Source organism: Camelus ferus, chromosome X, assembly GCF_009834535.1.
Source record: "Camelus ferus isolate YT-003-E chromosome X, BCGSAC_Cfer_1.0, whole genome shotgun sequence".
In the NCBI taxonomy this organism is placed as follows: Eukaryota; Metazoa; Chordata; class Mammalia; order Artiodactyla; family Camelidae; genus Camelus; species Camelus ferus.
In genome coordinates this window covers 9,909,861-9,927,195 of record NC_045732.1, presented here as the reverse complement: position 1 = coordinate 9,927,195, position 17,335 = coordinate 9,909,861, and the positions used below count along the sequence as shown (strand labels likewise).

Here is a 17,335-nt window from a genome sequence, read left to right as displayed (position 1 = left end):
GGCTACACCAAACTGAATTCCCACCAGCAGTGTAGGAGGGTTCCCTTTTCTCCACAGCCTCTCCAGCATTTGTCATTTGTGGACTTTTGAATGATGGCCATTCTAACTGGTGTGAGGTGATACCTCATCATAGTTTTCATTTGCATTTCTCTGATAATTAGTGATATTGAGCATTTTTTTCATGTGCCTATTGATCATTTGTATTTCTTCCTTGGAGAATTGCTTGTTTAGGTCTTCTGCCCATTTTTGGATTGGGTTGTTTGTTTTTTTCTTACTATATCATATGAGCTGCTTATATATTCTGGAGATCAAGCTTTTCTTGGTTTCATCATTTACAAAAACTTTCTTCCATTCCATAGGTTGTCATTTTGTTTTACTTATTGTTTTCTTTGCTGTGCAGAAGCTTGTAAGTTTAATTAGGTCCCATTTGTTTATTCTTGCTTTTATTTCTACTGCTTGGGTAGACTGCCCTAGGAGAAGATTTTTGAGATGTATGTGTGATAATGTTTTGCCTATATTTTCTTCTAGGAGGTTTACTGTATCTTGTCTTATCTTGTCTTTGATCCATTTTGAGTTTATTTTTGTGTATGGTGTAAGGGAGTGTTCTAGCTTCATTGATTTACATGCTGCTGTCCAGTTTTCCCTGCAGAAGAGGCTGTCTTTATTCCATCGTATATTCTTGCCTCCTTTGTCGAAGATTAGTTGACCAAAAGTTTGTGGGTTCATTTCTGGGCTCTCTATTCTGTTCCATTGGTCCATATGTCTGTTTTCATACCAATACCATGCTGTCTTGATGACTGTAGCTGTAGTAGTATTGTCTGAAGTCTGGGAGAGTTATTCCTCCAGCCTCTTTCTTTTTCTTCAGTAATGCTTTGGCAATTCTAGGTCTTTTGTGGTTCCATGTAAATTTTATTATGATTTGTTTTAGTTGTGTGAAATATGTCCTGGGTAATTTGATAGGGATTGCATTAAATCTGTAGATTGCTTGGGGCAGTAGGAGCATTTTAACAATATTGATTCTTCCAATCCAGGAGCATGGGATATCTTTCCGTTTTTTTAAGTCTTCTTTAATTTCCTTCATCGGTGGTTTATAGTTTTCTGTGTGTAAGTCTTTCACATCCTTGGTTAGATTTATTCCTAGGTATTTTATTACTTTGGGTGCTATTCTAAAGGGGATTGTTTTACTTTCTTTTTCTGTTGATTCATCTTTAGAGAAAAGAAATGCAACTGGTTTTTGAACATTAATCTTGTAACCTGCTACCCGGCTGAATTCTTCGATTAGTTCTAGTAGTTTTTGTGTGGCCCTTTAGGATTTTCTATATATAGTATCATGTCATCTGCATATAGTCAGATCAAAACCAAGAGAAATGAAAATGGAATGAGGTGGATTTTTAAAAATAATAATAAAAATATTTTAAAAGAAAAATTTAAAAGCGATCAAAACTGGAGACAGAATTGTTTAAAAAGTAAAAATTAAGAAGGTGATAGAAAATAGAACGATAAAAAAGATAAAATAAAAAGACTGAATTTTAAAAGAAGGGAGGAAAGAAAAGGTTTGAGAACAGTGTATCATCAATAATAGAAGAGCAAGTTGAAGCAGAATAGCAATCAGGTTGAGATGTCTTTTAAAAACCTTTAAAAAAGGAGAAAGGAACAACAAAAAATTTGAAACCTGTGTGTAATCAATGAGATCAAAACCAAGAGAAATAAAAATGAAATGAGGTGGGTTTTTAAAAATAATAAAAAAAATTTTAAAAGAAAAATTTTAAAGGGATTAAAATCGGAAACATACAATTGTTTAAAAAGTAAAAGTTAAAAAAGGTAACAGAAAATAGAACAGATTAAAGAAAATGTGGGGAGAATATGTTCTCGTGGAGACTGTGCTGTTAATGATTTTATTGAGAGGTCTGTCTTTGCCCGGTTTCGTGAACTCAGCTTGCTGTTTCCAGAAGCCCTCCGTTGGCGCTCTCGTCTGTGCTGCTCCCAGTGCCTGTCGGCAAGCAGAGCGCGCCCCCTCCCAGCACCGCGGTCAGGGGCTGCGTTCCTGCCAGGAAGGCAGGTGGCCCCCCCGCCCTCTTCCGGCACCGGTCGCTCTGCTGCTCTGTGCAGCTGCCCGCTCCACTCCTCCGGGTCCGCGATTGTAGGCGGGCTCGGGGAAGACAGCGGAACAGCCGCACCCCTGCTCCATGCCAAAACTCAGCTCCTTGTTTGTCTTGGTGGTGTGAGTTTGCTGAGGTCCCAGGGCGGAAGGATCCTATCTGCCTCGGGCTGCAGACAAGTCTCCGTCTGGCCTTTGAGGCTGCTGAGCCCTTAGGTAGAATTAAGGTTTCGGCCTCGCCCCTGCCTGGGTGCTCAGCGCAGCAAGATATATGGTGGCTGTGCCTGAGCCCCGCCTCTCTTCGCCCAAAAACCTTCCGAGGATTTTCAGAGATGGGGGTGTGGCACCCTTCCCCCGAGGGCACATCAGCCGTGTTGTTTTATGGGGGGCCCAAGTTGTTCTGCTCTGTATCCTTTCCCAGCCACAGCGCACAGCACCTTGCATCCGCCCCAGTCCTCTGCGCAGCTCGCGTAGCCTGTCCCGGTCCCCTCCTGCTGCTTTGCCTCTAGGGCTCGGAGTTGCAGAGACCTTGTATGCCCATTTACCTTAGTTCTGTTGATCAAGGGCTGCTCCGTACAGATCCGAGGTGGCCCCACCTCTGTCCCGCTGAACTCCCCGTTGGAGAGGGGTAGATTCAGTGAACGAGCGCTAGTCTTCCTTTGCCGCTCCCTCCCCGCAGGACCCGCCCCACAGTTTTGCTTTTTCTTCTTTCTTTTTTCCTTTTCTCCTACCAGATTCATGGTGTCTTTGTCTTTTGAAGAGGTTGATGTTCTGTTGGAGCTCCGCAGGTGCTCTGGCTGGCTGGGTGGGTCAGTGGATGTGAGTTTTGGTGTATTTGTGGGAGAGGGTGAGCTACGAGCATCCTTCTACTCCGACCATCTTGGCCCCAAGCTATCCTTTGGCTTTTGACTTTTTCATCTTTTAACTGCTGAACGATACCACCTACTTTCCGTTCAGTGGTAAGCATCTCTATTAAAGATCAGTTCTGTTAATAACTAACACATATTTCCATGGAGCGATCTTGTTTGTTTCCTGCTAATTTAAATATTTCTACATCACATATTCTTAGTGATAATATACTCCATAGTTACAGGACCTTTATCATATTCCAGAGGACACTGTGTCCTTAAGTTTCTCTCTCCTTAACAAACATGTACTTCTGGAGTCTAATTTCAGTCTTACCCATCTCTACTAGCTATAAACAATGTGAGATCTTGATGCATGTGTCATTTTTAATGTTGATAGATTCCTTAATATCCAAAGCACTTATGTGCATGAAGAACACCACTGTTTGTACTTTGATATCTAATTTACTTATATAGCATTCTTCTAAAGATCCATATTTTATTTATATAACCAATAAAGCAAAAGCTTATTCATTAAACAGATTTCCATAGGCCTTAAAACATTGATTGCACACCTAATGAATTTCTTTCTAATTATTTAATTCAAACCAGTCTGATACATTTGATTTTCTTAAATGCTTTAATTAAGCACTATTAAACAGCAGAGAATACACACATAGTATTAAATTTGTTGAAAACTGGATTGGTTCACTTAGGCTAATCACATCAAAAGTGCTAATAAATTTAATGGGTTTTTTTCTTGTCTATATTCTTACTCTCTTACTCATTTTTAGGGTTCTCTTGTTTTCATCAGCTTTACCCCCTGTACCCATCCATGTCCAGTGATTTGATAATCCTACACACCCTAAAGATGGAGAGCATTCCTGCTGCCCACGGTTGAAGGATTTGGTTTTATCCATCAGTTTATTACTGGGCTAGGTCATGAGAAGTCTTGGCGCCTTCCAAGGTGACTGTCCTTGAGCTGATGACTCAACAGGAGAGGGGTCCTGCTTTCATAGTTAACTGCTGTCCTTTATGGAAGGAACTGTCCAAACCACTGCCTCCGACAGTTGGTCACTTTTATTTTTCAGTAACTCTAGCTTTTGTCCCAAGGGTCAGTTGGTCTGGAATCTCATCTTCTCAGTACAGTTCATCACACGCCTCCCTGAGTACCACGTCCTTGCACTGACTGGAAGGAGCCACCTCTGCCCCTGCTGGGCCTGAAGGGGACTGCTTTCCTGTGGAAGTGCAGTCCGCGGGGCTCTCAGAGACAACTTTTGCTGTTGCTCGCCCACCGCGGAGCGCTCGGGGTTGATTTCTGACTGACCACCGTGAGGTGGGGATTATCGATCTCCACATTCCGTCCCTCACGCACATGCTGAACGCGGGCCACGCACCGTTTACCGTGAAGTCGTGGCCGTGCTGCCCCCACGCGTTTCTTCAGGTTTGTGCGGTTGTGGTAAAAAGTAAAATTGTGAAGTTACTTTTGATTGCCATCTGCCTTGCTTGGGAAATGGTATCTGAATACCCTCCCAGGCCATCACTGGCTGCGACTTTAGAACCAGATTGGTCCCTTGGCAATAAAAACAGGTGTTTGACATGCCATAAATACAGTTAGGCAGATGGAACGTTGAGAATAAAGAAAAATGCCCCTCACCGACTCATTTTAGTTCCCATCATCTTGTTCTTCCTGAATAACCAACGACTGTCAGTAGAAGGTTGTTTATGGGAGAACAGGCATGAAAAAGGGAAAGAAACAAACTTTCACTTTATGGCTTATGAAAATGTAGAAAATGGATAAAAATAGAAGGATAGAAAGCGGGAATTATGCAAGGTACTGAATTCTTGTACATAGTTATCAACACGTCAGTTACCCTTAGCTTTGTACTCACTAGTGTCTTGATTGCGATGGCATCTAAATGACGTGTCTTCATACCTTTGATGAACACACTTATTTAAAGCTCTCTTCGCTTTCTGCAGGATTTTCTGGATTTTATCACCTTTCATGACACCAGATAATCTGCAACAATATTTACAAAAATATTATGTTTCAGAATTTTGTAGTAAGAAAATGTCACTTATTTTTACATTTCTCTTCTACATGCAAAGCATTTCCAAACTGTTATTATTTGGGCTGATGCATTTTCCCCTTGGGGTTATTTTGAAGAAAGAGAGGTTTCTGAGCCTGACAACGTGTGACATGTTAGTTTCAGGTGGTTTACTTCCTCTGCACAAGTCAGAATACTTATTAAAAAAAAAAAAAAGATACAGGAAAATCTCTGAGGCTGTCAAGCTACAAATATTCCATGAGCACCTGCCTCCTACTACATGCAGTCTGTGTGTTTTTAGAAACTTCAAACGTGGCAGCCGATCTTCCTTAAAAATTACGTGGTGTTTTCATTCAAAATGGTATAGGCACATTGGAAAAAAAATCTGTACATACATTAAAAAACAAAGGAAAAGTGTCGTCACAGCATCTCCCATGAGGTGAGGAATACTCATTATCTGTTTGGTGCTTGTTTCTTTCCGTGTATATACACAGACGCAAAAGTACCTCTTGTTCTTTAGTACAACAATAGATTTGGTTCATACTTTGTACAGAATAGATATTCCTGCTGTAACTTTTATTTTATCCCATTCATAGCATATCAAAGCAATCATGTTTTGAATTAACTTACTCTTTTAAGTTGCCCTTGTCTGAACACATGAACACTCAGCAGATCGCTGCCTGTTCGGGGTCCCTTAGCTTCTTTGTGATCTCTGTGCATCTCTTTGTCCACAGCAGGTATTTCTGTAGGAGAAACCAGTACAGGTTGAAGTGCCAGCTCAACGGGGAAACCAGATTAAAACTCCCCAAGGTTCTAGGCAACCTGCCCTTCAAAAAAGGTGGTAACAAGACACACTCTCAGCAGTTGGACAACACGGTTCTCGCCACCTTCACTAAGAACAGACAGTGTCAGTCTTTTCAGACTTGGGTGATGAGGTAGGCAGAGAGAAACCAAGAGGAAGTGCACCTTGTTTTAATACAGAGAACACATTAATCTTCAGGTGGGTTGGTTTTATCATGCGAAGGATCCATTTTGTCCAGATTCAGAAACTCAGGCCCTAAGCTCTGTGTTCTATTTTAATTCTGTATGAATGTGTTTCTTTGCTTCTTAGTGGTAGTGGGGGGGGGGTGGCTGTGTGACATTCCTTTTGGTATTTCCATCTAGAAGAAAACCTCTGCCCCATGACTGGAAAGGGGCGGGTGTTGGGAAAAGACTCGCACGACCTCACCTTCATTCTCATCGGTCCGAGAGGGAAGTTCTCTCACCGGCGATCTCCAGTTGGAGGGCATCTGGCGTGGCCTGTGTGCAGACTCTTGTTCCTTCTCGCTCAGAAGCTTACTCTGCCTTCAAGCAGACTTTCTCTCAGCACCTCTTCCACATGCAGGCACAGGAGGCCCGCCTCCTTCTGCTTCTCTTCTTTGCACAAAAGATGTCACGAAGATTGATTTTTTTCACAGGTCCAGCTTTGGCATCGATGTTTGGAACTTGCTCAGTTGACTCTAGTTTTTCCAATGACGGACTTTAAAGTTTAAATGAGGGTGGGGGTCATTGGGAGGTGGGAAGATTCTTCAAGTCTAATTTATCTTCAGATACGTAAGACACCCTACAGTTTGCAGATGCAGACTTGACTGAGATATTCACATGCCTTTTGTCTGAGCTGGTCATTACGAGAGCAGAGGCAGAGTCTAATATCCTCAGTCCTCAAAATACTTGAGCCACATAGTTGCTGTGCTTCTCCGCGATTAATCTTTTTTAGGAGATTTTACTGTGCTGATTTCCTCTGCTCACACCCAAAGGGTGTCTAACTAGAGGGAGGTTTCTACATTAATTCAGATCGTGTATCTGTGACCGACAAGTCTTCAGCATGGTGCGATACTTGAATTAATATTTCTAACTTGGAGATCGTAAAGAATACTTTTTCTGGACTTAAAAAAATTGTATTATTCCTCATGGTTCTTGGGTTGTCAGGGCTCAGCTGGGTTTCCTTTCTTTTAATTGAAGTATATTTGACTTACAATGTTGTGCTGGCTTCAGGTGTACAGAAAATTGATTCAGATTCTTAAGATTCTTTTCAATCAGAGGTATGACAAGATATTGGCTATAGTTCTCTGTGCAACACAGCAGGTCCTTGTCATTTATCTATTTTATATCTAGGTGTGTATATGTTAATCCCCAAATGCTAATTTACCCCCTCAACCCTTTCCCCTTTGGTAACCTTAAGTTTATTTCCAACGTCTGTGAGTCTATTTCTATTTTGTAAATAAGTTCATTTGTATCATTTTTTAGATGCCACGTATACGTATTCTTATCTATGACTGATTTATGTTAACACTTAGTGTGACAATCTCTAGGTCCATACATGTTGTTACAAATGGCATTATTTCATTCTTTTTTATGTTTGTAGACACACACACATATACACACCACCTCTTCTCTATCCAGTCATCTGTTGATGAACATTTAAGTTGCTTCCATGTCTTGGCTACTGTAAATAGTGCTGCTATGAACACTGGGGTGCATGTGTCTTTTCAAATTAGAGTTTTCTCTGGATACATGCCCAGGAGTGGGATTGCTGGATCGTATGGTAAGTCTGTTTTTCTCTTTTTAAGGAACCTCCATACTGTTTCCCGTAGTGGCTGCACCAACTTTACATTCCCACCAACCGTGTAGGAGGGCTCCCTTTTCTCCACACCTTCTCCAGCATTTATTATTTGTAGAGTTTTTACTGACGGCCATTCTGACTGGTGTGGAGTGATACCTGATTGTGCTTCTGATTTGCATTTCCCCCTGAATTAGTGATGCTGAGCATCTTCTCCTATTCCTGTTGGCCATCTGTGGGTCTTGTTTGGAGAAATGTCTATTTAGGTCTTCTGCCCATTTTTTAATTGGGGTTTTGTTTTGTTTTGATATTGACCTGTAAGAGCTGTTCATATGTTTTGGAAATTAATCCCTTTTGGTCACATTATTTGCAAATATTTTCTCCCAGTCTATAGGTTGTCTTTTTGTTCTGTTTATAGTTTCCTTTGCTGTGCAAAAGCTTTTTGCTGTGCATAATAAGTTCAATTAGGTCTCGTTTGTTTATTTTTGCTTTTATTTGTGTAACTTTAGGAGACTGATCTAAAAAAATATTGCTGCGATTTATGTCAAAGAGTGTTCTGCCTATGATCTCCTCTAGGAGTTTTATAGTATCTGCTCTTACATTTAGGTCTTTAATCCATTTTGAGTTTATTTTTATATATGATGCTAGAGACTGTGTTCTCATTTTATTCACTTACATGCATGCAGCTGTCCAGTTTTTCCAGCACCAACTTATTAAAGAAACTGTTTTCTCCATTGTATATTCCTGCCTTCTTTGTCACAGATTGACCGTAAGTGTGTGGCTTTATTTCTGGACTTTTTATCCTGTTCCATTGATCTATGTGTCTGCTTTTTTGTCAGTACCATGCTGTTTTGATGACTTTATCTTTGTAATGTAGCGTGAAGTCAGGGAGAGTGATTCCTCCAGCTCCATTCTTCTTTCGCAAGAGTGTTTTGGTTATTTGGAGTCTTCTGTGTATCCATACAAATTTTAAAATATATTGTTCCAGTTCTGTGAAGACTGCCATAGGTAATATGATAAGTGATTACACTGACTCTGTATGTTGCCTTGGTTAGTATGGTCATTTTAAGAGTATTCTTCCAATCCAAGAACACAGTATTCTTTCCATTTGTGTGTCCTCTTTCAATTTTTTATACTTTTCAGAGCACAGGTCTCTTGCCACCTTAGGTAGGTTTACTCCTAGGTATTTTATTCTTTTTGATGTGATGGTAAATGGGATTGTTTCCTTAATTTCTCTTTCTGCTAGTTCATTGTTAGTGTAGAGAAATGGAATAGGGTTGTGTGTTACCTTTGTATTCTGCACCTTTACCAGGTTCGCTGATGAGCTCCAGTCGTTGTCTGGTGGCGTCTTTAGGGTTTTCCACGTATAGCGTTACGTCGTCATCTGCAGTGACAGGTTTAGGTCTTCTTTTCCCATTTGGATTCCTTTTCTTCCCTGACTGCTGTGGTTAGGACTTCCACAACTCTGTTAAACAACAGTGGAGACAGTGGGCATCCTGGTCTTGCTCCTGGTCTCAGAGGGAGTGCTTTCAGCTTTTCGCTGCTGGGAGTGATGCCAGCTGTGGCTTTGTTACATGTGGCCTCTGTTGTGTTGAGGTATGTTCCCTCTGTGCCCACTTTCTGGACAGTTTTTATCATAAATGGATGTTGAATTTTATCAAAAGCCTTTTCTCCATCTATTCTGGTGATCATATGGTTTTTATTCTTCAGTTTGTTAATGTATATCAGATTGATTTGCAGATACTGAAAAATCTTTGATCACAAAGTATGATCCTTTTTAATGTACTGTGGGGTTCAATTCGCTAGTATTTTGTTGAGGAATGCTGTGTTTTGCCCTTTTAGTATACGTGTGTGATAGCTTTGTCTGCTTTTGGTATCAGGGTGATGCTAGCCTGACTTTAAGAACTGAGTTTGTTAAGCATTATCTGCTAGTCCCCACCACTGTCCCAGAAGACTCGTGTGGATGCTTACAATGTACAACCAACCAAGTGCAGACTCTCCTTTACCAATTCAGCCTGCAGTTCTGACTTGGAGGATAGTTCTGCCCATGCTAATTTTGTGCTGAAATACATTCTCAGTCCTTATTTGCGTCTGGGCGTTCTCCTTCATAACAGGTGTGGGAAGGCAGTTCTAAAACCTGGATTTGCTCTCCCTCAGCATCTGACACCTTGCACAAGGTCCGTTCTGAAAGCCCACTTCTATTTCAGTTTGTCTTACCCCTTACGCCCCTCCTTCCGATTTGTAAGCACCTGGCCTGCTTGCCTGTTAATTAGGTTAATGCCCAATTAACCCTGGTAAGAGTGACACCCAACTGCCTTAAAATTCTCCTCATTGCTAAAAAGGCATACATTAATTCATATGTGCTAGAGTGGGTTTCTAAAAAGGGAAACTTTGAAATTAAGGAAGGACTAACACGCACTGGCTGGGGAAGAAGTAGGGAAGACTACGAACCGGAGAAGACATCTCCGGGCAGGAGGAACAGGATGTAAGGGGTATCTGGAAGGAGGTCATGCTAATGTGTCATGTTTCTCTGAAGCATCTTCTACGTGCAGGGTGGTGACCAGGGGAGATAAGACTAGGGCGTGTCCTGGAAACCAACCTGTCCCGGCCTGGCCGGCCTCAGGAGTGTGTGATGCCTCCCTGGGCAGTGGAGAGACGCTGATTCCAGAGCGTGGAGGGAGGGGGGCGTCAATGTGACATTTCAGGAAGGTAAATCTGAAATCATGGAGCGGGAATGAGAAAAGAGGTGAGGAAGCAGTTTTAGAGATGAGCGAGTGTGTGACAGGGTTAGACACTCTGAAGTCGAGTCACAGTGGAGAACAGAGAGAAATCACTGAACGGCTTTTCTCGTAAGGCCACTTTGGTCATTCAAACCAACCCACCCTGAACAAAAAGAATGTTTAAAAAGCCTGGACAAAGTTACTTTTAAAGACTTCTTCAGAGCATCAAAGAGCTGCAAAGACCCTGTGGAACTGCGAGACCAGTCATTTTGGGGAAAAGCCTAAACCCAGAGAAATCAGGTGAGTATTGGGCCCTTCTAGCTGCTTTGGCCCAGACATGAGTGGCTGATACCACAAATGTGGGTTTGCATCTGAGTGTAGCCCTTGCCCTGCCCTGGGGACAGGGTGACCAAGATCTCGTAAGAGATGCTTCCATCTTTAAAGTGGGGCCTCCTATCGGTGAAAATCAGAACTAAACCAGCCTAGTTCCACTGAAACCACAGCATGCAGAGGCGGCTTTGCTTTGGGCTAGAGCAGAGGAAGGGCATGATTAACAAGAACAACAAAAATACGCCCTTGGGAAACGGGTCTAGACAGGATGGATTTGCTTTTGTACATGGTTGGCATCCGCTTTGAAACTAACCCAGCTGGGAGTTCTGCGAGGAAGGTTAGGTTTGAGGACTCAACAGGGATGTGCTGCCTTGGAGGGATAGAACTATGGGAGTGAGGAGGAGGAGGAGAGGACCAGACGGAAAGATGCTGTAGGGCGTGCCGAGATGGAGGACCAGGAGACGGGGCGTATCAGCTTCTCCCGGAGACAGGTTCACGTGCACGGGATGTGAAGTGTCCTCAGGAGAAACCATTAAGGGACAGCGGGAAACCGGCTGGGGAGGCAGCCAGGTCGCTCCTGGTGGGAGCTGTCAGAAGCCTGCAGCTGCTGGGCCAGAGGCACAGAGCCGGGGCTCAAGGATCCTGCAGATCAGGGGCACCATCGACATAACAAAAGAGGAGGAAAGTCCCTTAGGCTTGTGTGATCCCAGTGTGCAGGGAAGTGAGCGGTAGCCAGCTCCTCAGAGAGGCCAAGCAGAGACTGAAGAGGTCCAAGAGGACTGGAACTCATCTGTGACCCCAGGGAGCCGTTTCAGGAAAGCCCTGGGAGGAGGAAGCGGGATTTAAGGGAGGAAAAATGAAAGGGTGAGAACTGAACACACAGAGCAAGAGGAAAGTCCCTGCTGGGCTGTTCAGCAATGAAGTACGGCGGCAGGAAGTCCCGTGTTGAGGGGGTACTCTCAGGAGAAGTGCTCTCCACAGAGTGCATCTGAATACGGTCACAGCCCCAAACGACTGCTAACAACTCACGTTTGTAGAAAGCCCCCATCGCGCTCCGACTGGAAATAAGTCTTACTAAACGGCGTTCCATAAGTGCGTCACGTTTCGTCTGCTCTGGGAACAGAGCCCTGGCAGCTCGCAGGTGAGGCATGCTTCAGTTCCAGGGAATCCTGTCTGGAAAACTCCGGGGAGGGCTCTTCAGGCGCGCAACACTGTGGAATCCAGAAAACAATTACAGGAAATGACTTTGCACACACTTTGGTTTTGCAGCTGGGTAATCTGCACTTTTAACTCGAGCATGAAGTCCATGAACAAACTAAGACTTTCATACAAGCTGTGCTCTTTCCTGCCATCATAGTCTTTCCTCCCTCTGTCTCTCCCTCCTCCCACACAACAGGAACAGCTTACCCTTTGGTCCCCCAACAGCAGCAGACATTGCATGTGTCTGACCCCACAGTGAGACGGAAGGGAGAGGGCCCAGAGCACGCCTACTGGGCACTTGGTGGAGTCCAGGGAAAACAAGCATCTACCCCAACTAGACCCAGGAGAACGCACCACTGTGAGGTCCACAGAGATCTGCCAGACCCCTGCTCCAAGGCCCCTCCGGCGCCCAGGTGCTGCCCTTCACAGGTAACAAAGAGCATACCCTTGGTGACACATAGCTGCCTGAGGTGAGCTGACCGCCCTGGTAACGACCGAGCGCGCAATGCCGGGAGGCCTGGCCCCCAGCACCGGGCGCAGCCCCGGCAGCGTCCTGTCGCCCCACTCCCTCACGACCCCTCCCTTCCCCACCGTCTCAACGTCAGCCGCTCAGACACTTGTGCACAAGCGCAGCCCGCCCTCGGGGCTCCCGCAGGCACCCCTCCGTGTGGCCTGCTGTCGTCTCTGGCAGCGCCACCTAATAAACCCCTTCGTACTTTCATCCTTTGTCTTGGTAAGTTCTTTACGGCCCGCGCACCAGCCTGCTGGCCCCCACGACGGCTCTCCCCAGCCCCTCACGGCCCCGAGCCCCCAGTCTGCCGTCAGGGGTAAGCCGCAGCACCCCAGAAGGCCGAATTCCTACCCGGCTCTCCAGCGCCGCGGCTTTCTCCGCTGCCGGAACCCCCAACCACAGCTGCCTGCCGCCTGTGGCTTCTGCTAGCTGTCTGCTCTTTCCGGCCCTGACGCCACGGTCTCGTGCAGAAACACACTGGATTTCAGGTGCCACTGGGATGTTTGCTTCTGGCCCCAGACTTCAGCACTCTGGTCCCCGCACGCCCTGTGTACCGGCTTCAGTGACCGGAGCGCCCTGGCCGCCCGCCCCGCAGCTGCTCTCGTCACTCCACGTCCTCTCGGAGCCCGGAGCCGGCTCACCATCGATTTCCTCCTGCAAGTGAGAACACGTCACTTCACTCCCGAGCACATCCCACCGAAAAGCAAGCAGAGCCCAACAAGCACTTTAAATATGTGCACTGCTGTTTCCTTTTCAACCGACAATCTGTCTTGATTCTGTAGCGTTTTCCCCAGTTTATAAATTGCCAAGCAATCAGAATATCTCATAGGCTTCTCACGTATTTCTCTTGCACACAGTGGTTACTTGTTGAATTTTTAATCCAGTTAGGAGAGAGACGACCGGACAAAAAAAGTGAAAAGTTTCTATTTTTTGTAACATGCACTACTTCAAGGTCAAGAAAATTCCGTATAATACAAAGCTTAATAACTCACGTAGGTTGAAACACATAATCGATGAAATCACATCATCTTTTACCCACTCAAATAAAGCATGAGCGGATTTATTTTGATGATATTTCTATTCATTGATCCAACAACTATTTTTTAAAGCTGATAAGCTCTGAGTATGCTAAGCAGGTTGGACTGGGTCCCTGTTCTCAGGGAACTTCTATTTTCTGGGAAGTGAGTTTAGGAAGATTTCCAAGGTTTTAGAAACAAAAAGAGAAAGAAAAGAAAATGAAAAGAAATCTCCCCAAGAGCAGAATTATAAGAAACAGTGTCATCTCTCCAACACCACACTGACAGAAGACACTGTCACTGCTTTGGAATTCTGATAGTGTCCTCTTTTTTTATTTTGCGGGGGGAGGTAATTAGGTTTATTTATTTATTTTTAGAGGAGGGGCTGGGGATTGAACCCAGGATCTCGTGCACGCTAAGCACGCGCTCTACCACTGAGCTGTACCCTCCCCCCCAATAGTGTCTTTAAATTAAAAATTACATTTTTTCCCCTCAAAAGGAGCATATCTTTAAGATTTTTTTTCTTCCTTACCTTATATAATGATCCACTGTCCTTCCACGAAATGCCTCCTTGAGGAAGGGGTGTGACTGTCAAAACCTCACAGTAGTGACCACCCGCATCGTGAGACTGACCAACGCCAAAGCACTCGCTTCCAGGAATGCTTCTGTGACTCTGCACGTGTGACTTCTGAAAGCGGGAGAAAGTCTTGGAAGGTTCCAGGCGCCCTGCTGCGTCGGCATCTTGAACCTAGTATAACTGGACTCTCCGTGAGCCGCAGGCGCGTTTGTCTCGTCCGATGAGCGCATTAGCAGCGCAGGCACAGCAAGAGATGCGTTGCTTTCATTTTTGACGGTACTGCCACACACAAGTTCTGCAGTCACTGCTCGCTGCTAAATAGAGGTAAATATACTGAATCTCCAGGACAGCGCCTGCAGCTGAACTGTATTCAGTTTTATTAAAATGACAGTAAAATTGTGATGTTTACCCAGCGCTCCTGACAGCACTTCTGTCACTCAGAGGGTCTCCTGCAAGGCCCCCCCCCCCCCGGCACTTCTCTGCCCTCCGCCCCTCTCCCCAGGCTCGCAGTCACCACCACCTGCCTCAGGCTCCACATTCACTTCATCTCTGTCTTCCAAAGCTGCCTCTCCTCTTTTGATTTTTTTTTTCTTCTTTTAATGGACAAGAGTCTGAAACTAGTGCTATGTCTCAAAAAAGCAACTAATTACAGAACTGCATATTTGTGACGTTTTATGTTTCCCTGTCTCCTTTTTATATCTTTAATTACATTTAAGAGTTTCAGGAATCCATTACGTACCGTAATCAAACATCATCTTGCCTGGTGCGTTTACTCCTCTTTTAAATCTGGATTTCTCAAATGACTGCTATTTTTATCTGTTTAACTCTGTCCTCTATAGCTCTCCTGCACAAACAGATAGGGTTCAGTGGTTTGTCTGCAAACCCCTGCAAACCGTCCAGTGACGTGAGTTGCCTAGTTAACCATATTTATTCTCTGACAGAAAATAAAAGAAAAGACAGAAGCAAGAGCCTGGACTTTACAGACAGACAAACTCAAATTCTAATCCTCTCTTAGCTTCTGCTTCACTCTAAGCCATCGCCTGAACAAAAATGTATTCATCTTGAGAGGGAGGGTCTAACTCAGCGGTAAAGCGCATGCCTAGCATGCACAAGGTCCTGGGTTCAATCCCCAGCATCTCCATCCAATAAACAGATGAATAAACCTAATTACCCCTCCTCCTAAAAAGATTAATTAAAACAATAAAATTTTTTTAACAATTTAAAAAAAAAAAACCCCAAACCTAAATGCATTCATCTATCAGATGAACATAGGACTTACTCTGAAGCTGTTATGAGAATGAAAAACATGAGAGAAGTTGGCAGCGCAACAAACTGGTTCCCTGTCCTGTAAAACAATGTTTGCAGGTTCTTCTTCAAAGCAGGGACACCAACCCAGGCCGACATGGCTTCCTTTTTTCCTCTCATCCTATAATATGGATCAGTGCCTCTGTAGATTTTTCAATTAAAAATGCCATTAGGACCCTTGGGGACCAAAATGCCAATCAACTGTTTTTCTCTACAGCACACAGACCTCACTCCTGAAGTCACCTTCACATAAGGACAGAAGAACTGAACTGAAAAATAGGTTTCAAATTCCTCTAAGTATAAGATGATTTGTAACAGAAGGCGGTGTTGAGTTTGCAGAACTCTGACGCCTTTGTTTTTTAAAAGATGTATGCCTAGACAAGAGGTAGGAGGGCCTGTCACAGAGAGGCTCGCTACAAACTTACACAAGAAGGAAACATCTTCATCTGTTACTTCAGGAGGGAAACAGAACTGTCTGTGAACTAGTTAAACTCACTCCATAGAAACGTAAGGAACATTTCAAGGAGAAAAGGGAGGGTCATCTTTTCTTAGGTGAAAACCTTATTGCTAAGTCAGAGAAACAAAAAAGCACATTTTCCCTCTTAAAAATTTCTTACGCTTCACCAGTGGAGATTCCACAGTCTCTGTGAATCTCCTTCCATGACATCTCGGTGGGTGCGAGCAAGGAATATGGAGGAAGATGTCCCTGGATACCTCCATGACTTTGGCTTTGCTGTGGCCTCGGGCAGGTGTACGGACCTGCGTTATATCCGACACCAGGTGCTGAAACAGAGGCAAAACCAGGGCTCACGTGTGCTCAAGAGAAGACGGTTTACAAGCTCAGCATCATTGCTACCAATCACGTCTTTTCCTATAATGGGATGGAATGAATCAATAGAGTTGTTGTGGTCATTTGTCAAGATTTCAGATCTAAATAATGATATTCCATAACATTGTCAAGACAGTATGGTAACAGGAAATAAACGTGGAGCTTTACAATATTTTAAAATTATGTAAATAGTTTTGACAGGAACTAATGTTTTGAAACAAGAAGCCTGGAGATACACAAGCACACCAAGAACAGGGGGCTTTACCAAGCCCTCCATAAAATAATGAAAGTATTGATTAAATGAGAGAATTCAATGATGCCTAAAGGAAGTCATTATCAGGGAGTGTCTCTGCTAAATTCAGACATGTGCTTCATTTCATTACTACTACAAACTAAAGGAAAATAATAAAATAGGAAGCAACATAATTAAGCTCTTACTGTATTTCCATCTAACCCTGGCATGGATATGCGACAACAAACGATGAGCAAAACTCAAACGATCCTACCTTTTAAAAAATGGACACTCCGAGTTCAGCATGATGAGCTGGAAAGCCAAGTCCCAGGAGAGCTGCTGTGCACAGCGGGTGACCCCTTCCCATCACCGGACCATCTTCACCATCACTCTGTTGCTGTGAGGACAGACGTTTACCAACACAGAAGGTCTACTGGCTGTTAGGCAAAGTATTTAAATTGTAAGCAAGTGAATTTACAGAAGCAACCATCTGACTCCTGTTTATTTCACAAATTTGAAACAGAAGTCTATAAAGTTTATGTGATTGATGTTTAAGGGATAAAATTTAGAATTTACTCCTAAAATCTCATGAATCTGTTTCAAAACTGCTCTTGTCCATGTGTATGTAATTTTGACCTTTATTTCCAATAAAATGGCTGTGAAACGGAATCTATGTGCCTTTTGCACACATCCTAGACTTGAGAACACTAAACTCACATGCATTTATTTTTAAACCTCTAAGAGTGTAAATATTAACATTTACCAATATACTAAGTGAAATATATAAATGTGATAAAACAAGACATGTCATGGTACAATGAGCTCTAAGGTTGAATTATATTCAGTACAGTGTGAACCACGATTTTATCAGACACTTGAAAGCATTTTGAATAAAAATTAAGCATCAGTATTCTTAAGCAAGAAATGTGTATACCAATGTTTTTTTTTTACTGATTAGTTCTCTTTTTTGTTTTTTAATTTGAGCTGGACTCTGCCATTCATTTCCTTTCCAAATTAGTGCACGT

General features: G+C 43.6%; 1 protein-coding gene and 1 long non-coding RNA gene across 21 annotated transcripts in view; one reads left to right on the top strand and one right to left on the bottom strand.

Moving 5' to 3' along the window:
• PNPLA4 (patatin like phospholipase domain containing 4) overlaps positions 1–17,335 on the top strand; it is an 84,634-nt gene that overhangs the window by 36,090 nt on the left and 31,209 nt on the right. Inside the window, exons 8-9 of one of the 17 annotated variants that reach the window (XM_032475320.1) lie at positions 12,037–12,269; positions 12,840–12,968. The exons of 11 other annotated variants lie outside the window; for them this stretch is intronic. In XM_032475320.1, the coding sequence (XP_032331211.1) occupies positions 12,037–12,269; positions 12,840–12,917 (311 nt within the window). In that variant the 3' untranslated portion in view covers positions 12,918–12,968. Of the gene's footprint in view, positions 1–12,036; positions 12,270–12,578; positions 12,722–12,839; positions 12,969–13,947; positions 14,078–17,335 lie in introns of those variants that run through there. 5 more of the 17 variants (XM_032475319.1, XM_032475321.1, XM_032475327.1 and 2 more) reach the window with 5 other exon arrangements.
• LOC116662065 lies at positions 1,553–15,993 on the bottom strand. 4 transcript variants are annotated; one of them, XR_004318056.1, is made up of 7 exons: positions 15,867–15,993; positions 14,684–15,289; positions 13,900–14,255; positions 12,703–13,005; positions 11,670–11,851; positions 5,622–5,734; positions 1,553–4,963 (listed from the first exon to the last, which is right to left on the bottom strand). It is a non-coding gene; the product is annotated as an uncharacterized LOC116662065 (long non-coding RNA). The 4 variants fall into 4 exon arrangements; XR_004318058.1 differs by having other exon boundaries at positions 15,224–15,289; XR_004318057.1 differs by lacking the exon at positions 15,867–15,993 and adding an exon at positions 10,190–10,305 and having other exon boundaries at positions 14,684–14,769.